This window comes from Ammospiza nelsoni, chromosome 15, assembly GCF_027579445.1.
Source record: "Ammospiza nelsoni isolate bAmmNel1 chromosome 15, bAmmNel1.pri, whole genome shotgun sequence".
In the NCBI taxonomy this organism is placed as follows: domain Eukaryota; kingdom Metazoa; phylum Chordata; class Aves; order Passeriformes; family Passerellidae; genus Ammospiza; species Ammospiza nelsoni.
This window is the reverse complement of record NC_080647.1, coordinates 17105207-17132230: the sequence shown is the minus strand read 5'-3', so window position 1 is coordinate 17132230 and position 27024 is coordinate 17105207. Positions and strand designations below refer to the sequence as shown.

At 38.9% G+C, this 27024-nt stretch overlaps 1 protein-coding gene across 7 annotated transcripts in view; it reads right to left on the bottom strand.

Moving 5' to 3' along the window:
• The window catches only part of ATRX (ATRX chromatin remodeler), a 69673-nt gene that overhangs the window by 32089 nt on the left and 10560 nt on the right, over window positions 1-27024 (bottom strand). For 3 of the 7 annotated variants that reach the window (XR_009419509.1, XM_059483190.1, XM_059483192.1), the window contains exons 2-12: window positions 26392-26504; window positions 23034-23089; window positions 22101-22153; window positions 20482-20606; window positions 19179-19298; window positions 16018-16127; window positions 13949-14016; window positions 9989-12948; window positions 7039-7117; window positions 946-1076; window positions 244-459 (exon numbers count right to left, since the gene is read on the bottom strand). Coding sequence is in view for 6 of the 7 variants with exons in the window: in XM_059483190.1 (XP_059339173.1) it covers window positions 244-459; window positions 946-1076; window positions 7039-7117; window positions 9989-12948; window positions 13949-14016; window positions 16018-16127; window positions 19179-19298; window positions 20482-20606; window positions 22101-22153; window positions 23034-23089; window positions 26392-26504 (4031 nt within the window). In the remaining variant the exon portion in view is untranslated. Of the gene's footprint in view, window positions 1-243; window positions 460-945; window positions 1077-7038; window positions 7118-9988; window positions 12949-13948; window positions 14017-16017; window positions 16128-19178; window positions 19299-20481; window positions 20607-22100; window positions 22154-23033; window positions 23179-26391; window positions 26505-26893; window positions 26988-27024 lie in introns of those variants that run through there. The other 4 variants (XM_059483193.1, XM_059483196.1, XM_059483191.1 and 1 more) reach the window with 4 other exon arrangements.

Here is a 27024-nt window from a genome sequence, read left to right as displayed (position 1 = left end):
GATTCCACAGGATTAATCCAATTCAGAGGACACAGCAAGTGGAGAGAACTGCTCTTGTATTTGACATTTCAAAGAAAACTATTTATCAAACAAAGATAAGGGAATGCTAGATTTCATATACAATGACGTTTAGACAGGGATTTTAAAATCACAAATGTTGAGATATCCATTCTAACAAGCTCTGGATTTATTTTACAGAAGCAAGTACTTTTTATGACCAAAAAAATGATGTGGATTATGTACCTTTCCTTCGATTTCTGCGCTTCCCCCCTTCTTTTTTGTCTTTTGGTTTCACCACCTTCTTTTCTTCTCCAGACTCCCCATCACTCACAGTGAGCTTCTGCCTCAGCAGCCTGTGTCTGTATCTGGGCTTCTTGGATGTTTCTTCCTCCTCTGAATCTGAATCCTCAGAATTAGCTTCTTCCTTTTCTGACTTCTTGTCTTCCTTTTCCTTCTCTCCTGTCACACACAAGAGTCAGTACCACATGCATATCAGTCACTTTCTTATCTTACAAGAATTAAAACCTGAATTAATTTAGGCTAAATCCTGTGCTTTTCCAGGGAATCACAAGCACCAACATACCATTTTCCTCCAATGTTTAGTACTTCCCACTGCCTGAATGCTTGGAATGCCTGTTCTAATGGCTTTGTTAGCCAAACCTCTCCTGTGCAGGACTTACTGTTCTGTACAGGTAATAACTCCTCACAAACCCCTAGGACTTCTTAATTACAAAACCCAGATTATAACAAAAAAAATAAACATACAAAATATTAAAAGAGATGACAATCCTCATGATCACACACACTGGCCTCTATGTGGCAACTACATATCAAAATCAGTAATATTTTTTTGCTGTAAACTTAATCATAATTTTCCCAAGTGACCCTTGAAATCATGACAGGTGCCACAGCACCACTTTTTCCCAGCTGCTTTTTGGTGCTTACCATCATCTGCTGTGTTCTCAGTTTGCTTTGTAGGTTTCTTCTTTCCTTCCTCTGGCTGCTCATCTGAAGACGTATCCTCATCAGAGGAAAGATTGGCTTTGATTTCTTCTAAAAGCATTTTCTTGGCAATTCTTTGAAGTAAAACAGAAAACACTGTTTATTCCATTGTTCAGGTAAATGTATGAACGACAAGTGTAACCCTACACCATTCAGAACTTCAAAAAAAGGGCTGAAAGCTGAACAAAAAAAAAAGACACGTGATGAAAAGTCATTGTGGCAAGACAGGATCTATCAGCAAAAATCTCACATTAATGTAATGTGTTGACTTGCTTTTAGAAAGCAGGTTTGTAATAAAGCTTCTTAAAAAGAGAAGTTTCCTGCTTTACAGCAGACTTGAAATGGTTATAAATGCACAGATTTAGAGATTTCATTTTATTTATGGTCTATCTGGATAACTAACCACAAGCACTTGCCTTACAGCTGCTCTTGCAAAAACCCTTCTGTGTTTACACCCAAAAAGTCTGACCAACACTACAGCACCTGAATTTCAGATAAAAATCATCATCATCATATTTCCTGCTCCACAAACTGTCAACTCAGCTTCCCTTGGTTTCACTGCAGAACAAGAACACGCTAATGCACAAGTGACTATGGAAAAATTATTTCTTTACATGCACTTGCAACACAAAAATCTTCTGAGTCTATGCAAGGCAGGTATGTAAAAAGCACAGGAAAACAGTGGAATTAGAAGTACTTGTACTTCCAGGGGAAAAAAAATAAACCAGGTTTTCCTCATATAAATGTCAGGAATACTACAGTTTTAATTCATGCATTTTCAATGAAATATGTGTTTTCTAGGTGAAACCTCATCTGTCTTGCCTTTTGGGAGAATCAATGCCTGCTGTGTGTACACAGCTCAGGATGGGAAAGCTCTCACACCAGTCACAACAACAGCTCAAAGCCATGGAACTGAACCACAATCCAGCCTTCACTTGGGAATGGCAAAGGAACAGGGATTCTCAAGCAAAACTTCCTGTACAACAGAAAACTGAGCTGTTGCTTCTATGGAGCACTATAAAATGGGCTTTTAATAATCAATATTTCATTTTCCAGCCTGCAATGTGTCCCTAAAACACAATCATTTTTCAAAGGGACTCTTCCCAAGCCATCTTTCCTGACACTCCACACAGTATTTTCTAATTTTTGAGCAACAGTGCAGTTTTAAAAAACACTAATTTATATTCAGTTATTATTAAAAGATGGAAGCAAAACAGTTTAATAAACATTTCAGATTGTTCAGTGAGCCAGACCATCCATCAGAATCCAAAACATTCCCTCCCACTCTCTCTTGAGAAGAAAAAGCTGATTAAAACTTTACCAAGCAGTGCCCTTGGAGAACTTTAATTCCACATCTATCAAGAAATCACACCATGAACCCAAAGAAAACTTACTAAAGTCCACAGATAAGTAACATCCTCTTCCAAACGCTTTTTGCATTAGGTCCTCCCAGAGGATTTTTGGAAAAGGGATTTTAGGGTTTGGTTAAATGCTGATTTTTTAAAAACCCAGCAGACCATGTGTAACAGCAGCAGAAATAAACAGCTCCTCATATAAGAAACTCAGACTGTATTTCTTCCATCTCTTAATGGTCAGAATTTTTTCTTCAAAATAAAACTGCTTGGAATGTCACAGGCTGGCTTCCCTTTAACAGCTTTTAACCTAAACTATTAACCTTGACTCCTACTCCAGAAAATGCAGAGAGCAGTGGTCTGGCTACTCTTCTTGTTTAATAAAAACCCAGAGTTTTGGAAGAGGAAAAATCTAAAAGATCTGATAAAAACATTGAAATTGAATCCTGAAAGTCCTGCCCTTGACTTATTTTGGCAAGTGCATTAGCAAGGTTAACACAGCTTGTGGATGGCAATACTTACCTCTACACAAGTCACCTTTAAAAGGCTGACAATGGTTCTTAGCAAAACCAAACCTTCATTTTTTCTTTAATGAAGTATCTATTTTTTAAGAGCTATAGGAAACAGCAAATGTATCTAACACCTAAAAAGACCATGCACAAAATCTACCATCCATAAAGAGACAATGCTCTCATTTTCCTATTAAACACCAGCATAACCAACAACCAGACTGGGTAAACTGATTAGTTTCTAATTATTTATAATAATACTGATTAAGAAGTTATTACTATGATAGAAAATAAGTTCTGGTTTTTATCTAGGATAAACACTTAACCACTTGCAACCAAATTGAGTTGGGACTGTTTGTCAGTGAGAAAAGCTGCATTTTCTTCAATGCATTTACTGGTGTGAATTTAGGCCAGAAAAGTGAGACATTATTAAGATGTTCAGGATTTAAAAGAAGCCCATTTTTAATTAACTACACATCTGATAGGAATGGTAAGTGTAAGCAACATGAGACCCAAGGAGATTAGGCCTTGTAAATGCATGTTGACAAATGACTGATGTAACAAATGGTTTACATGAATTATTATAAACTGAGTACAGGACTCCTGAAGCTGGATTTAAATTAAACCACAATAGATGTTGACCAGGATAACACATCATATTTCTATTTTATGATAAAACCCATTTAAAGTCACCAGGTTTCTCAGCTAAGAAATTTCACATGGTAGCTTTAACATTTTATATTTGCATTAATAGCAGTAAAAAAACCAAGCTATGATAGTGTGAAAATTCCCTCACTCATATTCTTCCAGAGAAAACCATGGAAATCAAAAGGGACTGTAATATTTCCTCAGGTCAAGGACATAAAAGATTCTTGGCCATTCAGATGTTACAGTTGAGCACCAGCAATGGATTCAATTAAGAGGCACAGAGAGCCATATGACCTCCAGCACAGGATTTCAGGCAGTAAAAAATAAAGTAAAAACTAAAATAATATTTTAAAATCCCTGCATTTTACTCTTTCCTGCACTGATCTGCTCAGACCTTGAGCATGTCATGTTGCCCCACTCATCTGATCTAAACTTATGGTGACATTTGGATGAAGGGACTCTCCCAGCACACATTTAACCAGTGCCTCACAGAATGGGGCTGCAGCCTCAAGCAGGACACACAAAACCAACTCTAGAATAAAATAACAGCACATATGCACAGTTTTGTATCAACTGGGATTTAGAGATATTTCCCATTTTTAAGAACAGCCCCAGCAGAATACACTTCTAAACAATGAATTGATGGCTATGGATTTTTAAGTTGTGCTAAAAGAAAAGAGTTTTCACAAGAGACAGACTGGAAATTACCCAGGGGTTGCTTGGTTACACTGCAGGATTACTTTAAAAGCTCCTTCAGACCTTGCAGCAGAACTGGAACAGTAGGTGCAGCCTCTCAGGGTGTGGAGTTAAGCCCCCATGGTAATTTGCACCATTCTTGTTCAAGAATTTTACAGTGCCAATACAATGGGATTGTTCAAAACCTTGGTGAGACAATGCTACCACTGTAAAAATCTTTTTTCTTAAAAAGCCATGATTTTAAATTTTAGTTCACCATTGTGATGTTTTATTACCAATTAGATTACATCAACTCACACTCAGTGCTCATAAATACCTACTAATCATATGCAGAAATAAGGTTGCCTGAAACAAGCCCTTGGGTGGGGGAGGATGGTGGGATGTGGCTAATAAAAACCACCAGAATTCCAGTTAGAGCATTACTGGCTTAAATGGGCCTTCAGGATACTACTAGAAAACTCAGAACCCTTTAAAATATATTTTAAGACATTAATATTTGAATGAAATGTCATACATGTCTAAAAAAATGAGTGAAAACTGCCAAACACCTTTTGCTAAATACTGTGCTGTCTTTGTTGGGAGAGGCTGATTTTCAAGCTGTCAGAGTTGGATTAAATTAAATGCTTGGACAAGAAAAACGTTTTACAAAAATTTATTGTAACCATCAAATACTTAAAGGCATTCTGCATTTAATACACTATTAACTTCTTAATAAACAGAACTACTGCAAACATATCAAACAGTACCATTGAAAAGATCAGAAGGACCAATAATAGTTACACAACAGAAGATGAAAGCATACAGCACTGTATAGCATAGTATGACCCACTTGGACATTGCATTTTGGCAAAAAGATGATTTCAAGGCTATTAATATTCATGTCATGCACATCCTCAGGTATGCAAATAACAGAACATCTAAACTAGAGACTTGCAAACAGGAGAGTTCCCACACTACAAACACCCAGCAGGTACTAGGTACCCTCTTTGGCCTGGAAGAAAATAGGCAACTTCTCTGAATCAGTAGGTAAACTATTGAAACACTTTGTGTTGAGTAAACAGAAGAACAAGTTTTTAACTTCTCAAAATTTGTTCCATCTTTTTACAGTTTATAGCTCTGATTGTGGTGCCAAGTACAACACATGATGAAGGTAAAGTCAGACTGCATTACCAGTTAACATGTCTGAAGGTTGACAACACTGTTTATTGACAAAATACCTCCCCATCTTATATATCAGATGTTCAAAAGGTCCTCTAAATAAAAACTTAACAGAGGCAGCTTTAAAACAAAGTACAGAAACTGATTTTTAAAGCCCGAATTTATATTTCTGTTTGTTATCAGTTAGGTTCATTTATTTCCAAATATAGCTCTTGAGCTAAATAATGATTGAGTTCTGTCAGAAACGTTTGTGCAGTAAATACTGAACTTCTGACAAAAGTGCATTGGTTTAGTTATCAACCAGAAACTCACAACAACAAAAAAAAGAAAAAAGAAAAAGAAAAAAATGAATTAAACAGGACTGAAATTAAAGCATGATTTTAAAAAATCTTGTTATACCAAAGTTTACATGTTCTGCTTATGACCCTGTGCTGTCAAGTCCCTACAAAGGATCTTTCTTTAAAGAGCTGAATTACTGGGTTAAATTTGATGACTGAAAACACACAAGAACTAATTCAGCAGCAGCATTGTGATGCCAAACTGAGGTCCGTAAAGGAGATAAAACAGTGTTTGTAGAATTTACTTCAGCCACATCTCAAAACATACAACTCTGTGAAACAAGGATTCCATATTCTAAACTAGTAAGGCTCAGAAGCAGAAAAAGACTCCACCAGCAACTGGTCCCACACATGCTACATGGCCAAAACAACAACAAAAAAATCAGTTTCTGAAACACTGTATAAAAATTTGTTGAGCAGCTCTTCAGTCTAACTACAGTAATAACTTCCAAAAAGAACCTGTGGCTCGAGTTGAGTGACACTTCATGTTGTGCATTTAGGAAATGAAGCTTTTACATTTCTAGCCAAGCTGATTTTGATAGCTACAATGGTACTGGTAAAATATGACACGTCTTAGCTAACTGTATCTTACAGTGATTCTTTTTTTATTAAATTCCAAACTGAAGCAATACATATAAGCCACAATTCTGAAAATATCTATGCAAAGACTTAAAATATATAATTAGTCTCTGATACCAATTGAGCCTATGCACAGTGCTTGTAGAATCATGGCCTTAACTCACATTAGTCACTTCAGGTGCTTTTTAGTGGATTAAAACTCAGTTAAATTACAGCTGAAAATATCTAATATGGTTTTCCCCACATTTGTGCTTTCTCTTTATTGAGAAAAGGCGTTTCAATTAGAAAAGCATATTAAGCAACAGTAATAACCAAATTCATTCTGAAAATATTGCAGCACTGCATACTGCACAGATGCAAACTGTCCCCTTCTACTCCCCACAACTAGCTGAAATTCACATTTAGCAGCAGCAGCAGCTTCTGCCCTGCCTGCCAGACCCCTGTTCCCATTGGGACTGCAGCGGGACAGTGCTGCAGCGCTTTTGGAACGCCCCCAGCCAGGTGTGTCAGCTACCACCTCTAGACATTGGCTTTGCACACCTGGCTCTACCACCTCTAAACGTTTGCTTTGCATTCCTGGCTCTGGGCCTCTGTTTTCTGGCCCCGTGTTCACACTTGCAGGAGGCCTGTGAGCGAGTCTTTACCGGGCAGGCAGCCGTGCTTTTTACCACCTGCTTGCTCCTCCGTTGCGCCGGCTCGCGCCCACGCCTAGGCTGTGCTCTAATCGTTTTTATGTCCTTATGGAGGGTATCATACCTATTCTCAGGGTCGTCATCATCATCATCTTCCTCCTCCTCCATTGGGATAGTCCTTGATAGAGCATCTCCCTCATCTCCTGAAAAAGAAGCCCAACAGAAAACATTTAATAAGCGTAAACGATAACAACGATACAACGAAACAACGATAAACAAGACATGACAGCACAATATGAACTGCATTTCTATCAACAATCCCCATTTGAAAACAGCTTGGTGATACCACTTTTCTACCAGTTACCTGTCTTGACAAATAAAAATAAATCTTTGTGGTGGTGTTTGCACAGGTCTCAGGATGAGGGAAGAGATGAGAATCCTGACTCTATATTTCAGAAGGCCGATTTATTATTTTATGATATATATTATATTTGAAGAAAATTATATATTAAAACTGTACTAAAAGAATAGAAGATGGAGTTCATCAGAAGGCTTGCAAGGAATAGAAAGGAATGATAACAAAAGCTCATGACTCTCAGAGAGTCCAAGCCAGCTGTGACTGGCCATTAATTAGAAACAACCAACATGGACCAATCAAAGATGCACCTGCTGCTTTCCACAGCAACAGATAATTACAGTTTTTCTTTTCCTCTGAGGCTTCTCAGGAGAAAAATCCTGGCAAAGGGATTTTTCAGAAAATATCATGGCAACAAATCTTGTTTTTTCAGTTTTGCTCATACTACCTGCAACTTGTTCCTAATTACATACTTCATTCAAATTTGGGATTTTACACCAAAACATAAGAGACTAAATACTTTACTCAGGAATCAGAAATAAGTTCCCTTGGAAGTTATTTGCTCTGTCAGAAGCTCCATGAGTGAGTTGATGCAAACTGAAAGGAAGGCACAGCAAACACAGGACAGAACTGCATCCCAAGCCTGTGGCTGCCCTGCTGCCAGGAGGGAAGTTCTGGAGAACACCAACCCTTCCCTATTTTTGCTTTCACACTCTGAGTGTGTGTAAAGAGTTGTATTTTGAGAATTCCACATGCTATCCTTACTGCAAATATCCAAACTCAGCAGCACTACATGGCATTGTCTCATGTACAAAGGACATCAAGACCAACAGTGTGGTGGGACATGTGACAGAGAAGGAACAGCACAGTGGGAATCCTGCCCTGGAGCTCCTCTGCACTCTCCTGGCTGGACTGAGAAATCTGGATTGTTTCTAGCACATTCCAAGGCCTGTCCCCTTGCTCTTCTCTCTTTTTCATCTTGCATGCAAGTCTGACAAATCTGCTAGGCAGTGAAATTAAGGGAAAGAAACTTCACAATCCCAATGAGCTGAGATCCCCTCATTCATAATTTCTGTTTATTTTCTACCTGTGGGGACTGGAGGACTGGACTACAACTAGGCTGTAAGGGGCACACTCCAAGGTGATCACAGAAAGTGTCTCATGTAGATAAATAAAAGTATCCTGTTGGTTAAACCAGAGCCTAAGTCTTACTCAATGATCAATCTACAATACACAGCTTATTCAGGCACAGAGCAGGCTCCTTTATTTTACTAATTCACCTATTAAACCAAAAGCAAACTGCAGACAAAGGCCCCATTCTTCTCCTCTGAAAATACACTAACATTGGCAGAATTTCACAGAATCAAATGATAACTGAAGCTGAAAGACACATCTGGACATGCTCTACTCCAACTCCAACTCTACTCCAACTTTTGTCTCAAAGCAAAACTAACTCCAAAGTCAGGTCAGCTACCTCAGGATCTTGGCCAGTCAAGTTTTGAGCATTTCCAAGGACAAAGATTCTTAAGTTCAAGTTCAAACCAGTTCCAAGCTTTGACCCTGCTCAGTGTAAGAATACTCCAGTATCTCTATCAGTTTTCCTTGATAAATGCTGTATCCACTGCCCCTCATCCTTTGGGCACACATCCAGCTCAGCCCCCCTAAAACTGTCCCTGAGGTGATTTGCAGACAGAAGTTCAGACACCCCTTTTTTAGCATTCTGTCTGCAGTCTAAACCAAGCCTCTTCTCTCTCAGTCTAACTCTCCTGGTCAATGATGCCACACCACAACCTTGTTCAGTTTGTACCCTGTTATCCATCTCTCCAATAATGACCCAATCTTCCCACTGTGACCTGCAAATCAAACAGCTCCCAATGCCTCAGACACCTTCTGCTAAATTAAAATCACCTTTCTCCTCTTGGGCCATTTCAATGCCAAGTTCATGAACTGTACATGAACAACTCCATTTTTAAGGCATTTTTCACTGATGGTCCAGTGGTGCTGAAAACTGTCACTGAGTGCCAGCAATTATCTGTCTGTAGGAGAGTTTTAATGGCTGTGGCAGTGACCATATGCAAACCATTAATTATCTGCAATCTCCCCCAGCTGTGACATCACTGGGGAAAACATTGATAAGGCAGCACTCAGAGAAAAGCCCTACAAGTCCCAGTATTATTATCTGCACAGAGACACAACATATGAAAACAATAGCAGATTTCTAAGTAGCTGGTCTAAGCCTACAGGGCTCTTGTGAGGCATAAAAATCATTTACTTGATTTTTAAATGTATATTACAATGCCACAGGTCTCCAGCATCACCTCTAATGCACAGACAGGAGGTGATAAATGTGAGTTCACATTATCTACTCCTTCCAACCAGCTTCTGCTACACAGTCCCTGGGCAGGTGAGGCAAGGGCCAGGCTTTGGAAAGCTGGACTGCAAGGCAGTACCTGTTGTAAATACTGCCTGGAGCTTCCAAAGCACCTCCATTTACAGTGACATCATTTTTTTCCTCAAGGCACAAGTTGCACAAACTGAAATTGTGCAGTCTCACAGCCACAGGATAGTTTGGCTGGAAGGGAACTTTACAACAGGTGCTTCCAAATCCTTATCAGAAAATCCTCCAGGCTGCAAACACTTAAATGCATAATTACCAACTGATGAGGTTTTTTTGCTTCTAGATTATGAAATGTCACCCAAATGAACAACTCTGGCACACCTGATGACTGACAGAATCCTGCATCAGCAGACAGCATCAAGCTTTCAGTCACGGGCCTGATCTTCTGCTCGTCGCTGCTTCCGTCGCCCGTGGAATTCTGATCATCGTTTTCCTCCTTATCAGACGGGGAAGAGGAAGTGACAACTGCCTTCTTTTTTGCCACTTTCTTTTTTAAGTTGCTCTTTTTATTTTCTTTTACTGATCCTCTTTTAACCTTTTTCTTAGTGTCTTCATAAGACTCCTCATCAGAAGAGGATGAGTCATTCTGTTCTTTCTTGGAAATCTTCTTTTTGTGGCTTATTTTCCTCTTTTCTTTCGTGTCAGTTCGTTTTTTACGCCGCATGGCATCATCATCAGAACTCTCCTCTTTTTGGGGAGATTTCTCAGTATCAGAGGATAAATCAATGTGTACTCTTTTAGCTACTCTCTCTCTCAATTTTCTCTTTTCTGTAAACACAGGCTCCTTTTTAATCTTGTCGTTTTCGGAGGAATTGCTACCTCCTCTCTCTGCAGATGACTTATCAAGATCAGAAGAGGAATCATCTTGATCTTTCTTGAAACCCTTCTTTTTTAATTTTTCAGATTTCTTTGCTTTGCTTTCTGATCCTTTTTTGTTCTTCAGTCTGTCTTTTGAAGACTCCAACTTGTGCTCTTTCTTTGCTGATTTCTCAGTACTCTCAGAAGAAGAATCATCCTGTGCCTTTTTCTTTTTCAAATCCTTCTTTTTCTTAACTTCAGGGCTCTCCTCTTTTTCCAGTGAAGACTTCTCAGCATCGGATGACTCATCACGTTTTCCCTTTGCAGATTTCTCTTTTGAGTCTCTGCTTACCTTGTCCTTAGCAGCTGACCTCTTACCTGTTTTTTTATCTTTAGAAGAGTGATTTATTTCCTTCTCTGCAGAAGACTTCTCACCATCATCATCTTCTTCAGAAGATTTACCTCTCTTCTTCTTCAGATTTACCTTCCTCTTACTGCTTACATTTTTCCCCTGCTCTTCTTCAGAGGAATCATAACTATCATCTTTTCTTGAGAATTTTTTCGATTTCTTTGCAGCCTCAATTTTACTCAACATTTGTATCTCTTTTTCCAACTCAGAATCATAATTTGAAGAATCAGAGTAGTTTTGTCGTTTCTTTTTAGCAGCAGCAGCATTTTTAGCTGATTTGCCTCTTTTAGCATCTAAATCTGAACCGGAACTGGAACTCTTCCTTTTTCTTTTCCCATTTTCATCCTTTACTGGTTGACTCTTCTGTAAATCCGAAGTTTTCTGATTCTTTGCTGGCGCTTCACTGTTGCTCTCACTGTCTGAGGAGCTGCGACTCATCATCCCTGCTTCTTTAAGGACAGCTGGCACCTCATCAGAGTCTGAGCTGTGATCTAAGTCATATGGCTTTTTGGATTTGGAAAGTTTGTTAGGACCGGGACCATCAGCAGCGCTGTCAGAAGTATTTCTTTTATCGCTTTTCCTCCTTTGCTTGGGTTGCTTGGATGCTTTCCTCTTCTGTTTCTCATTGCTCGTGTCGTTGCTGTCCTCTTCTGAGTTGGATGTCAGGGGGCTGATGTCCGTGGGGCGCCTCAGGGGGGTGGTTTTGACACGGGGTGACCTCCGGAGATCCGAGTCCTCCACAGGCACGGCGTCATTCTCCGTGGAGGGCTCGCTGCCAGCACTGTGGTTTTGTTTTCCACTATCAGAGTTTGCTGCCCCAGGTTGAGATGCATCAACATCTTTAGATTCATCGATGTCTTTAGATGCATCAGCATCTTTAGATGCATCAGCATCTTTACTGTCCTTTTCTAGGCTGTTGTCTTGATCATCAGATTTAACTGTGGACTCTGAAAGGGAAACAGGAGTCAATTTTACAATCAGTTCTTTTGTTCCTTTAGCCGAGGATTTTAGCTTGGTACCACCTTTGGTATCTTTCACAGGAGCGTTCGCTTTTGTATTTGAATTTGGAGCCTCATTATCTGCTGCTGTGTTTCCACTGTCCTGCTCATCTGATGGCATCTGAATCTCCATAGCAGATTCCAGAGTCTCAAAAATATCTTCGGGAACGGATGAGGGGATGGACACGATATCCATGTCTAAAGCCTCTGTGCTGTTGGGCTCATACTGTGGTTCTTCATTTCTGCCAGACTTTTTCTCTTCCCCAGGGGCTGCCTTGTTATCTGTCTGCTCCACTGAGGGAATACTTTGATCCATGGGCTCATTGTCAGGCCGCTCCGACACGACTTTTTTCTGTGTCTGTGCAGCATCATCCTCTTTTAATGCCGCATGTTCCTTTCCTTCATCTTTTTTCACCTCATTTTTTTCTGATCTAACCTCAGTTTTTTTCTCTTTGGTATTTTTATCTTTGATTTTAACATTCAATGCTTGAATCTCTAAGTTCAGGCCTTCTTCCAGTGATAGATGAGCTTTTTTCATGTCATTCAGCACAGATTTAAAAGCTTTCAGCTGGCACAGTTGCACAGTTGGGCTTATTTCTACATTTTCTGCAGCATTTTTCAAAAAGCTTACAAAGCTAGAATTCAGATTTGTTGTAGTTTCAATCAGTTTTTTTGTTTTCTTAAGCAAGTCTTTTGGCACCATTAGTGCTTTATAAGAATATGTTAGTGAACCTGAATATGAATTATCTAATTTTTTTTCTTCCCCATTACAATTTGCATTATTTTTCTTTGGAGAAAACTTGACTGTGTGGTCATATGTTTTACTTTTTTCATTTTCAACTTTCATCTTTTTTTTGTTTTGTTGAAGTAACTGTTCTAAATTTTCAAAGACACTGTCACAAGCAGTGACCAAGTCCAACAAAGGCTCTGGATGGCAAATATAGCAATGCCACTGGTTGTTTTCATCCAGGATAGTCGAGAGCTCCTTTCGGCCCAGGTTGCGCAAAATGCACTTTTTACAGAAGGCGTTATGGCAAAAGTCACAGCAAATCAAATTTCCACCTTCAGCACACCACCTGCAATGAGATTGAGAAAGGTAAGAGTTTTGTCTCCACACCAACAAGGTGATACATTAAGTTCACATGTTTAAAACTTCAGGTGATGAACAGATATTCATTATTCTAAACCGTTACTGAAAAGCTCACTGGAGAACTGCAAAGTCAGAAAATTCATGTTTTAGATTAACAGCTCATAAAGCTGAAATGGTAATTTTTAAACAGAATTTCAGCACTGATTTCTTTAAAGAAGAAAAAAAAATAACACTTATTTTCCCCGTTTCTTCTGAAAATCTGTGATTTATTTTACAGCAAAATTAATAAGCTTCAGTCTTTCTAGCCTTAACTCATATATTACTACTGCACTACACAGACTCTGAAAAGTGGTGGGCAATAAGCTCATAGAAACCACAGACTGCACAGTTTTTACTGAATTACACGTTTAGATATTTCACATAAGACAGAGAAGTTCTTTGATATTTCAAAAGTGGGAGATGCATCTGGAGAACTGAGTTTCTCTGGCTCATAAAGTTTAGAATATCAGATTCTAGCCCAACCTTTAAGGTGCTAGGAAGGTGGCATGTTATTTAACTAGAAATGTGATCTTACAAGAGTTTGTTACTAGATTTCTTTAAAAATGTTTTCCTGTTCATTACTAAAACAAACAGTTAAAAAAAATCCTGAGGTTCAGTATTTTTTGTTGACAAATAATTGTTGATTCAGATCTTATGTACTTGTCTTTACTTGTCAGTAATGTCACAATAGCCAGAAAAAAGACCCCCAAATCAGCAGAGCTGTGGGTGTAACTTCAGTTTTTGCACACTTTCCTATTTTGCACACATTTTAGGTTTTTTACACACTGCAGCTTTTGCACACTTTCCTATTTTGCACACATTGTAGTTTTTTTACACACTGCAGTTTTTGCACACTTTCCTATTTTGCACACATTGTAGTTTTTTTACACACTGCAGTTTTTGTACACTTTCCCATTTTGCACACACTGCAGTTTTTACACACTTACCTACACTGTTCATCCATCCCATCTGAATCACGACTGATGTCATCACTCATGTAATATTTGTAGCAAGTCTGTAAAGTAAGAGACAGGACAAAGAATTCTTTATTAAATCTCAACTGGGCTTCAGCAGTTCATTAGATTTCAGCATGCATTAGAAGCAAGCCAGCAAAAGCAGCAGCTGCAAGGTCCTCAGTATTCTAAGTGTTTTACATTTGTTTTAATCTAAAAAACATCTTCCATGGTTCCAAACCATGATTTATTTAGATGGCTCAAGGTTTGTTTGAAAATTTAACAGGCTTTTGTTAATGGATGCATATTTGTGTATTTTGGAACATCAGTTGAATACTTCTCTCCAGTCTGAATGTTTCTTCCATCTATTTCCTAGGTAAATCAGCACCACATCCTCCTCGACACAATTAATCCCACACAAATTACAATTTTCAGCTGGATGCTCCTTATGTTACCATGTGATGCCATAAGGCTTTAGATTAAAAAGTCTTCAGCATTTATCATGATGTTAACATCCAATAATTCCATTTCCAGGTGCAAACAAAGCATCTTCACTTGAAAATCTGGTAATGGTAATAAAAAAATACCAATGACTCAGCTAAGGAGTACTGATGGCTTCAGCTGCTGAATTGCTGACACCAAATTTTGAAGGTTTGGTGTCACTTTTTCCCAGTTGTTACTGAAGAATGCTTTCCCAGACCTGTAGCTCTACTTTAAACAGGCATTAATACAATTCAGAATGCAGAAGAGGCCTCATCACCTGAATTGACAATAAAGATGCCCCATTATGTGGCACAGACTTGCACATCTGTTCAACTAAACTATCCAAACAACCAAAATCAACATAAAACCCCAGTAAAATCTGGTGTTTAGACACTTGATAGAACATTCACAGTCAAAGGAAAACAGTTTCTCAGGTCTGGGACTTTTATCTAAATAGGAGAAAAATTAGGGCAGAACTAGGCACAGAAATAATGGAAGAGTTGGAGATGAGGGGCTTCCATTCCCCCCTCTCAAATTCACATAAGGCCATGTTCAATTTAGTAAAACCAGAGAAAATCAAGGGGAACAACCCCTGATGTAATTCAGGCAGCAGAGCTCTCAATCAAGAGCTGCTGTTGATCAGGTTATAAAAAAGACCCAGGTCACTGGTGACACTGCAGGAGGTCAGGAACACCAGCTGGGATCCAGTGGAAATGGGAAAAGGTCACCTTGTGAGCTGATTTTTGTAAAGCACATTTTGTAAAAGAAACAAGCCAGAATGCAGAGAAGAACCAGCCTAGATGGGCATGGGTGAGTCTGTAACACTAATGAGGAGCTGGGGAGGAAGAGGAGGAGGAAGAGCAGGGAAATGCTCCATGTACATTATAACACAGAACTGCATCTCTATCTTTAGCAATATCTTTAATTATAACATCACCACCACTAGAGAAATATGCAAGAGAGATCTCTGGAGCTCTCTGGAAGTTAGCAGAGGTCTCCACAGCAGGAGGCAGGGACATTTCCTTCCTGCCCTGTCCCACCTCTTCCCTCTGCTGCCAGCTCAGGCCTGTGTGGAGCCACCAGGAAGCCACACAGCTGAAGACTCAGATTATGGACTAAACCATCACTGCAAAGCTGCCATAACTTAAACCAGTCCTGAAGCTGGCAGAAACAGAGATGGCTTTGAAGCTGCTTTTCTGCTCCTTATTTCAGTGCTGTTTTACATGGAATGCTTTAGCAGGAGATGCAGACTTGAATCTGTTCTTAAAATACATTATGAGTAGGCAGAAATTTCAGACAGATCGTTTTACATTAAAAATTCACTAAGATTATACCCTTAAAGCTATAGAAGTAAATAACAAAGAAACCACCACCAGTTTAATTGAGATGCAAGAAAAAAGGAATATGAATTCATAAGTACATTTGCTTTTTTTCCCCTCCTTATAATTTCCTTAATTGTAACAGCTAATGACTGAAAACTTTGTCAACTAATGAACAGGAATTACTCCCACAAAAATCCCACCCAAACCAACTAATATGACATTTTGAAACAAAAATAAACAGAACTGTTTACCACATACCTTACAAATAAGCACTTTGAGTGTAGGGTGTCTATAGATTGAATCCTTTTGAAAATGGTTCACCTGCTGCCCACAAGCAGTGCAGCTCACAATTCCATGGAGTCCCTCTTCTATGGAGAGGATTACAAACAACACATTAATTGTTTTCATTCTCATTTAAGAAATCTGTATATACCTATTGCATTTTCTTGCAATATTCTGGCCTGTCAGGTTTTTTACAGGCCTTTGTTTCTGCACCACCCAGCACCAGAGAAATCTTCCTGTAACCATTTGCCATTTTAAGACTGAATTTTCCTGATTTCTATGCTGCACTTGGTCTCAAGGCACAGTTCTTTCCCTCTGAGAGGTTTAAGCTGGGTTAACTGGTCACCTCATGAAAACACACCTAAAGTGGAGTAATCACCAAAGTTCCTCCAGAGCAGCTCTGATATTCTGGACAACCTCCCCCATTTAATCTTAGTTCAACAAGTACCACTGCAATTCATGCTCATATTATGACATTTCTTTCACAAACAGTTTTAGCTTCTCAAAGAAAAACACAGAAAACTCTCATACAAAATGCAAGGAATCCCAGTAACAGTGACTGAAAAACCTTTTCTCACATTTTGTTCCCTTCCTGACAGTGGTTTTTAGGTTTTTCTGAAACTACACTTTTGCTGTAATCCCCATGCTCTCCCCATGTTGCTGATTGCTCCCATGGTGTGTGCACCACTCTGCTGCTGCAATCTACATGTGGTCAAAAAAGCTTTTTTTGTAATGCCAAGCCCTCATTTCACTTCAGAAGGGGTGAACTTGGGCCTGGCAGGCTCACTCCATGCCAGGCTCTCAAATAATACTCAAAGATTTTATTTTTGTTTTCAACAGCAGAAAAAGGAAAATCACTGGTGAAAGTTCTGCACTTCCAAAAGGCCAATCTGGATCAAGCAGATACAGGTTTGATAAGAGATCACTCAACTGTGACTTGTCCTTTGCTGTCATGCTCAGTGATTAAATTAATAAGGAAATTACCCCAAACAGTTGAATTTAATGATTACAATCTGAGTAGAGACTCTATATTTTTTTCTTTTTTTTAATTAAATAATCACTATCTCAGAATCAGAACCAAGCTGCAACAGCAGCATGTTAAGGAACTGCAGGAACATTCTCAAGCCACAGTACAAGCTCCCAGCAATCTGCTGCTGAAGCACAACCTCAGATGGCTCAGGGGCAGTGAAACAGCTGATCCTGCTCCTAACTCAGTGAAATTCTGGATACAGGATGTGTTTGCACCCTCCAGCCATTCCTGACTGCACATCCTGCAGACCCTGTGGACCTGCAAGCCCCTCTCAGGAGCTCCAAACCAGCTCAAACCTCACTTGTAAACACTGCTGTGACCATGGATGAACCCATCCATGGGAAAGAATCCCACGTTCTGCAGCACAGAACCAAGGCTGGCACACAGCACAGTCCTTAAACTGCAGCAGCAATTGCTGAGGGGCCCAGCCAACCCAGGGAGAACACGACATTCCCTGCCAAGCCCTGAACCTCTTCCCTCTTTTCCACAACCAAGGGGATGCACTACAGCCTCCTCCCTCAAACCTGCAAGCTGGACCAGGAAAACAGAGAATTTATGAGGCAAACCTTTGTAAATCATGTTACTACTTCAAATGATGATGACCCAAATCATGTAAATCATGTTACTACTTCAAATGATGATGACCCAAAGAAATGAAACTACCACTAAGTCTTTAACACTGATAAACTACTTGGAATATTCCTAAACTACCAGAATATTCCTAACATAATTTATTAGCAAAAATAAAACCACAACCACACTACAGACACAACACTTGAAAATAATGACACAATGCCTCTTACAGACTTAGGTAAGAGCATTTGCATGCTAGAAAGGCCACAGTTCTGCTTCTGCCCTGTTTCTAAAACACACAGGATGTATAATTCCTACTAGAAATGCAAATATTTAAAATAGTACATGAGTAACCAGTCCAGACACACAAAGGAAGGCCTGCAAATTCCCTAGGGATGGAGATTAAAACAGCTGGAAGGGCAGGTGACACAAACTGTCCTGGGGATACAGACACAGGCCACAAAGCTCAAGCACAAGTGTCTTATCAACACTGTGCCCCTAAGAGTTCTGCTGGACCATATGTAGAATTGTTTGAAGCACAAATGGAAAAAGCATTCTTATATGAACAGGACATCTTGCATGAATAAAACAGAACTGACTTCTGAAGTTGTAGTTTAGAGAAAACATCAATGCTCCAAAAGTCACTGACACCACACAAGGCCAGGTGTAAGCACAAGCACATTTCCACAGTCACATTTCCCTCCCCCTCACCCACAGAAACAGCACTCCATAAATTACTTTAAAGGAGAGCAAGGATCTCAAATGATACAATGGGGAGGATGAAGAATGTGTGCAAGAGCTTTTTGTATGAATGCTCTGGCTGCTGCTGGAGGTGTGCGAGCTAAAATACTACAGTAGGGTTAACAAAAATATCCACCTTCTTATTGGCTATGTTATACATAATCCTCCCTCCTCCCCTTTGCTTTTGGGAAAAAAAAAAAGAGAGAAATTAATTTCTGTTAGTATTGTAATCTCCCTAACTTCTCACTTTTAGCAGCAGATGTGGAAAACCAACTGACACAGCAGCTTTTCAAAGGTAATCCTTAGAAGGGCCCACTGGTAGGGAATTTCCCACAATTTCAAAGCAAAAGAAAAAAGTCTTTGTATTGTTTGAGGGTTTAGGATTTTTGTTAGCTCACTGATGGATAATCTGCCCATACATGTCCCTGCTCAAACATGGCTGCTTTCCTGGTCAGCCAGTGAATATTCCTGTATCAGTAGTGTTCAATTCCTTTAAAAAAGAAATACTTGTAACACCTGATTGCAACCAAACAACTGCACCTAATGAAGCATCCTATAACTATTGAAAATAAGGAGTTTAATGGGAACTAATCTTAGCTTTCACTGCTGCATTGCAGGGGCAGCAATGGAGGCTAATTTCTACCAGCTAAAATCCTTAATGAACAAAAAGCCAGAAGAGTGGAGGTATTTTTAGGATAATTTATCAGAAATATGGACAATTTTTAGATGTACCAAATGTGGTCATAAGCAACAATTTAAACCCGTTTCAACAGATGTTTTAAACTGTATTTACCTCCACGCTTTTTGGGAGCTTCAGGTTTCATTTTAACGGTATTTCTGCTTCTAAATTCAGGCCCTTTAAAATCATCTTTGTCTTCATTCAGCACTGGCTCAGGCTGTACAACCACTGTACCTAGAATAATTTTATTTAGAAATTGGAAACCATTACACATCCAAGTGAAGTGCAAAAGTTCTGATTAATAAAGCCAACAAAAAAAAAAAAAAAGTGCAATCTGTTGACTAAAACTCAACATAGTTTTGAATGCACAGATGTTCACAGAAAGAAAAAAAAACAACCAAAAACAAAAACCCAAAACCAACACCACATATTTCAAACTACATCTGTGCTGTAGCTCTAGGACAGAAGGCAAGGACTGAATGGGCTGAGGAGCAAATTCTGCTCTTTGTGCTCTGCTGTGGCACGTGCATGACAGGACTGTCACACTGCTGGGGGTGCAGGACAGGAACTGCTACCAATAAAGGACATCATTTAAATCCCTCAAAACCCTATGTTCTTCTCTCTTTGCCCCCTTCTATTCAGTTTCCCTCATCTTCATTTATTTCAGTGTGGAACACACAAAAAAGCAATAGCATAAAACCTGCTTTGTCTTTGACAATATTCAAAATCTGATATTTTCATTTAAACAAAGTACTAATCAAAATTATGTGAAGGAAAAAACACCTCTTTCCTATTTAAGAGCCCAGTTTTTTTTTGAGGACACTGAAAATAATCTAATATTTTGAAAAAATCATTTTAGAGTGACTGCTCTCAATACTGCTACTCACACAGTGAAGAGCAGCAATTTTTCCTGTCACTTTCATAGGTAAGAAATGGAGATTAATCCAACTCACACTGCAGCTAAGAGCAGAGGGATGCAGGCCTACAGCATTAACTGTTTAAAAAATGTGCTTAAAAATAGATCCAATAATGGCATTTTCCCCCAGACTTAGTTTTGCTTTTGTTGATCTAATTGCTAATAACCCCAAAGACAGAACAGTAAAATAAGACCTCCAAGTGACAGAGCTTGGATAGAATAAATAATTTCCCTGTTTTGTGATGGTTTTATACAGATGTCAGCAGGCACTTGAAATTAAGCCACCAACACATCCTTGTGCACCCACAAATGAAAATTTGCTGGGTTCCAAATTGAAAGTGTTCAGGTTCCTCATTTTGTGGGCAGAAAACCAACAGGACCTTCAAGAGGCATTTTACTGGTACATGTGCATTCTAGTGAATTATTTATGCTGCATCATAATCCTGGCTAATTTACTGAATTCAGAAGCAAAAAAAAAAAAAAAAAGAAGACATGACCTACCTTTAGGCAAGCTTTGCATATCTACATCATTCTCTGAGTTCTCATTTGAAATATCTTCATTTACAGTTTCATCTGCAATTTGTTCATCATCTGACCCAACATATTTTGTTACAACTGTGGGTTTCCTGCATAGACAGAAAAAAAAAAAAACATGCTCTGACAAACAGTACAAACTGCAATTCAGGTAAGCTTTGCAGGCAAAACACCATATGAACTGTGAAAACTAAGTTATTTTTAAATTAATTAAAGACATTATGAGCTGGAATGCTCCAAGTTACTGCTATACAATTTTAGGATAATTTTCTGGTATGGAACATGATTTCTCCCCTCCCACGTGAAACAGTGTATATACTAATAAAATCTTTTTGTTGTAAAATCAAGGTGTGATGTATTTTTAAGAAAGTCACAATTCCAGGAAAGAAGCCTAAATGAAACACAGGTGAATGTCAGCTCATTAATTTTATCCATCATTCCCAGTTTAACAGGCAGCACAAAGAAAACACACAGATATCAGCAAATTACAAAAAGCATCTTGTCAGAATAGATGCTTGCAAGATAATGAAGGAAATGCAAAAAGAAATTAAAAAGCTGACTACTGAACAAAAGGATCAACTGACAGAATTCCACAAAACAATTTAAACTGATGAATTTACTATGTTAGGATGGAGAGAAAATAATATCTGAAGGCAATGCATGAACTACTGCAGGACACTGGTTTTGTCAATACAAGGTACAATATGGTAAATGGATGAGTGAAAATCCCTTTAGTGATAAGACAGGAAACAAAACACAGCACTAAAGAAGTATATAAATAAAAAAGAATTCAGCAGGACACTGGATTCAAAAGATGAGGAGAAACTAAAGCCAAATATAAAATCACTTGCAAATATGGCATCAAGATAAATATAAAAAGGAGACTGAAGAATATTAATTCCAGCAGACATGATAAAATAAAGCAACTTTGATAGAAAGGAGAGAGAAAAGAGATACAGACTTCTAAAGAGCAGCACTAAGGCAGCTGTTGAAAGCTCAACTCCCTGCACTGCTCACTGGATTTAATAAAAATCAGAGAACAGAATTTGAGCACCAGCTGAGAGCAGATGAGGAATTTGACTGGAGTAAGTCTGCTCTCACTTGGGACACAAACAATTTGTTTCCTTAGGTTCAAGCAGCTGACAAACAATTCACTCCATACTTTTTAGATCAAAGAAGGAAAAAGGGAAAGCAGGGACACAGCAAATGGCAGTTTCTGCACAGGACAATTCAGCAGCACAGTCTGATGCTGCACTTTCCCAGTAGTGGAGCACATAAAACATTTTTCTGTATGACCCAAATTACATTTTGGGAAGAATCCTACATGTACAAACAGCAAGACTGAAGGAACTCTTGTATAAACTCCTTTGTCTTGAAGATATGGAATAATCTTGTCTTTGTAAATAATAATCAAGCTTTAGCATCTTGACCTTTCATCCTGAGAAATGGTTTGAATTTTAAGTGTACTATGAGGCATTTGTTTTACCAGCACTCCATAACTTCATGGATTTTAAACAGTGCACCCACTTTTCTATAGCTTCCCACAGCCAAAAATTGATTTATTTGTTTTTATTTTCCAAACCAACCTTTTGGAACGGGATGATCCTAAGGATTTGGTTCTTTCAGAAGAACTACTTCCCTAGAAACAAGAAAAAAATGTAAAAGTCAACACATTTATAGCCATAGGAACTGTCAAAAACCAGTTTCTTGCATTAACTAGAAACAAGTCAGAAATCACCAGTGCCCTTATAAAACATAATTTTAAAATTATTTTAATTTATTTAATTTATTTTAAAATAATTTAAAAATCATTTTTGTTTTAAAATAATTTTAAAATAAGGAAAAGCAGTAAGTACAAGTGACAATTTCAACAGTCAGGTCAGTTCAGTTCAATTGAATCTCTGGAGTTTCAGGTCAGAAGTCAGCAGCTCACACAGGTTTGGGAATGCTCTTCTTGCTGTGTGAAGAAACCATCCCCTGTCCAAGACACCCTTGCAGAGGGCTCTGGCACTCAGGAGTGGCAGCTGCAGCCACAGACTGCAGCACAGCAGACTCCTGGTGTGTGCCTCATGTGCCAGAAAGCACTGGCTGCCCTCAGAGCAAAACTGATTTTTTCAATTGTTTTTGCACTCAGATCACAACTAGGACTGGGCACCTGAAAACACCTGAATTTACAGCAGTAAAGGCAAAGTAAGGCCTGACACTGGCACATTGTTTCTCTACAATGTTAAGATCTTGTCCACCAGAATGTCTCCAATAGGAGAACAGACAGAAATAAAACACCACATGAAAAATTTCTGCTCAGTTTAGCATAGATCCAGTGTGCCCATTTTTATTTTTTTCAACAAGGAAGCATATTTGCTAAAGAACAACTGTTATCTGAGTAACAGGGTGAAGGGGGATGACATTAATGGTGTTTCTGACTGTATTGTTGAAGTATTTATTGCAAAAGTAACAGACTGAACTCAGCCACTGTGGACTAGACATGCAACTGGAATTCAAAGCATTTTTATTCCTACCTCGTCCCTGTTGTTCTCCATTGAAGCTGGACTTCCTTTAGGTTCTCTACTTTTACCTGTGGACAGAAATTTAAGGAGTCCATTGAAATGCAAGGAACATCAGAAGTTCTTCACATTGCACATCACAGCATTGTTTATGTTTCACCTGGCCAGAGATAAATGTGACTTCCAGAGACAAACTGGTGCACAAGAGAAAAGACATTCCATGATGTGGCATACATTTTACAGAAATAATTCAGAAATCTATTTCAGTTCAGTCCCTGGGAGCCTTGCTGCTGGTGAAGAAATACTGAAGCACTGCAAGTGCAACTGCATACAGAAATAATATCATCAGTGCATTTTTGCTGATCTCTAAGAATTTACTACAAGTATTTTCTCTCACACATCTTGACATAAGAAACAAAGTATTAAATCTGGGATCATGGAACCACAGACAAAAATCCCATCTGATCCAAGTTCTGATGACAATTTCTATTTCTCAGACTTGGGAACTGTGGAATATAAAGCCTAAAGACCTGCAACCTATTGGCACCTCCTCCAATCCACCAGTCTTGGAAATGGAAAGGAAAGTTTGGAGTTCAGTGATTGAATGATTCTTGTATGAAATTGCTCCAAAAGTTTAGGAAGGATTTTAACAGATGCTACTAAGTAGGAAGTATAATTACAGGATACTTATCAGGATTATTTGTGATTTTTAACAGATGACTACAAGCACTGCAACTTCTCTATCCTTCAACTTCAGTTTTGGGAACACCAAACAATTTATTTCTATACTTTGAAAAAACTGAATCACTCAGAGAATTCAATGCTGGGTATTTGACCTCTGCAGAGCTGAGTAAATTGCAGGGAAAATCATTCAGCCATTTCCACACATGAAGGAGGAAATACAAAATGGAGGCAGACAATGTTTTTGGCCTTTTTAAGTATTTGAAACTTCTTCTCTGCAATACTACAGGCATTCCCTATTGTGAGGGAGGAACCTGAGATGTGGAAGGAGGGTGACATTTCTGCTGGAGCTTGGATACTGCCCACTTTCTACTCTTGACCAACTCTGCCCAAGTGATAAACCCATGGAAAATACCAGCTTGGAGAGCTTGGCAGAGCTTCCCCTGCTCTGGCAGCCCCAGTGAGAGCAGACTCTGCACTCAGACTGGCAGCCTGATGCTCATGTGCTGTTCCAGCAGCAGCTGAACGTGCTGCAGTGCCAGTTTCTCCCTGTGCCCACTGCAGCCACCCCCTCCCAGCTCAGTGCTGACCTGGCTGCTCTGCCCAGCCCCTCCAGGGCTGTCAGGGAGCAGAGATTCCCCTGGGATTGCTGCTCCACTCTTGAACAAGAGCAGGCAGGCTGGCTCTGCTGAGCTCTCTGCTGCTGGAAAGGAGGGAGACATCCAGCTCCAGTGCAGAGGGGATAAAGAACATGATTAAGGCTATAAAGCAAATATTGCTTCCTGTTTTAACTGACCTCTGTGTGTGACAGGCACAAAAGTTTAGGGGATGAAGTAATATCAGCTAATAGCCAAGTGATTTCTAACAGCCAGCCTTGCTGGGCCACACACAACCACCTGCAGCATCATCTCCCTCTGCAGCCATGGAATTTTCTGAAAAATCCTTTCCTTAGGATTTTTCCTCCCAAGAAGCTGAGAGGCCTCAGGAACAAAATGTAAACAATGGTTATCTGCTGCTGTGGAATGCAACAGGTGCATCTGGGATTGGCCCATGTGGTTGTTTGTAATTAATGGCCAATCACAGTCAGCTGGCTCAGACTCTCTGTCCCAGCCACAAACCTTTGTCATCATTCCTTCTTTTCCTATTCTTAGCCAGCCTTCTGATGAAATCCTTTCTTCTATTCTTTTAGTATAGTTTTAATATAATAGATATCATAAAATAATAAACCAGCCTTCTGAAACATGGAGTCAGATCCTCATCTCTTCCCTCACCCTCAGACCCCTGTGAACACGGTCACATCCCTCCTAACAACATTCTACCCAATAGTTCATTCCTCCAAATGCTGGAACAAAACAAGATCAATTACTAAAAAAATCTGATTTGGCCCCAGTCACATTCATAACTTCTGTTTGTAATGAGCACCCTCTGGATTAATTAAAAAAAAAAAAAAAAAGGAAGCACAGTTGCTAAAGACATTTTTGTTATGCACAGAACATTGGGAAGGGAAGGAAATTTGCATAGTAAATTCTGGCATTTCCTAATATTTAAGTGTTTCATTCTGACTGTTCAACTTTAATATGTTCTTTTAGATCTCAAAACCAACACTAAATTATGTCTGCTATGAATTTGCAAGTGTCTCCATTTCAAAGACAATCTGTGTTTTACAGCAAGGAACCAAATGCTAATTTTTAACTACAGAGGATATAGGGAGAATTCTTTTTCCCAGTGTGCTCCTCAGAAAAATTTCACTTTGAGATGCATCTCCATCACAGTTTATTTTACTGTTCTGCTGAAGCACCACATGAGCAGTTTCTTTCTTCCTGTGCTAACAGTTCAGTTTGATGCTGACATGAGGAGGTGAGTGCCACAGGCAGCAGACTCTCTCTAAACAGAACATTAAAAGATAAAAACTGCATGCCAGAAAGTCAATGGAAGATATTACTCAAGCCAACAGGAGTTTGAAAATAAACTCTAATAGAGCCAGCACACTCTTCTCCTGCACTCCACCACATCAACACAACTTTTAGCTCATTAAGCAGGACAGACTGAAAGGTTCTGCACCTGTATCCAGTCCAAGTGAAACTAACAAACAAATTTAACCAGTTAAATTTGGAAACAGATTTTATTCAGTACTGACATGAAATAATTTCAGTTTTAATCACTGCCATGGAAGTGTTTAAACTTTGTTACCTATTTCTAACTTAGAAGTAAAAATTTCCACTATCAATTTTGACCTAGTGTAGGGTTCTAGTTTTTTAACAAGTATTATTTTCTTTTCAAATGTCTCTAGATTATATGTAAAAAGTCTTTTTCAAATTACAGAACTTCTCCCACGCCTACCATGACTGCAAAAGCATTACTACAGCAGAAAAACCAAAACACTGCATTTATAAACTCAGGAACACCGAACAAGGAACTCCTAGCACAGCAAATACCTGTGTCTGATATCTCATGTTTCAGAGAAGGAAAACTACCAGGAGATGAGATTTTTTTCACCTTTAGAAAGATTCAGAACTGACAAAAATATTGTATCAAAGGCCTATTGTGCATTTATCAAGCTATCACCACTTAAATCACAGTAAGACTTGGTGTAATTACCCCAGTGAAGTGTGATATAGTGAAATAACAACACCGAGTTATTTGACTTTAGGATCACATATACACTGAAAATGAATATAAAATGTGTTTTTACCTATACTTTTGTTTTTAGACAATGCTGGAGGAGAGTTTGCGTCCTCAGATTCTTCTGATGAGTGAGCCAAGAAGTCATGGAGTTTCTGTACCAAAGTATTCAACTTGCTTTCACTGTTAAAATACAAGTAATACTCAGAGTTACCTACACATCTCACTCCAATTTATCAAGCTTGAAAGCTTATGTTTAATCTCAATGAATACACATCCACAAGAGATGGAAACATTTGTTTCTGCATATCAGAGCAAATAAAAAGCATGAAATTTTTCTAAATACTGAGTGAAATAGTAGGTGCAGTCTTATTGACAAAAACGCACAAAAAGTCTATTTTAAGAAATTTTCACTGTTTATATACAATTATATTCAATACAATTGTTGACAAAATTCAAGAAAGTCTGAGTGGTAATGCTGCTATGACATGAAGACAGCAAAAAATTATTATTCTACTTGTCAGAAGCCAGACAGGTAAGAATAATAAAATTATTATTAACAAACACATCACCTTTGGGATATAAACCCAACTAGAACTCACAGAAGAGTTTCACCTGCAAACTTAGCCACAAACAGGTCCACTGAATATGGCAGTGAACATGACAGGTCCACTGGATTTGAAAGTTTGCTCATGCAAACCTT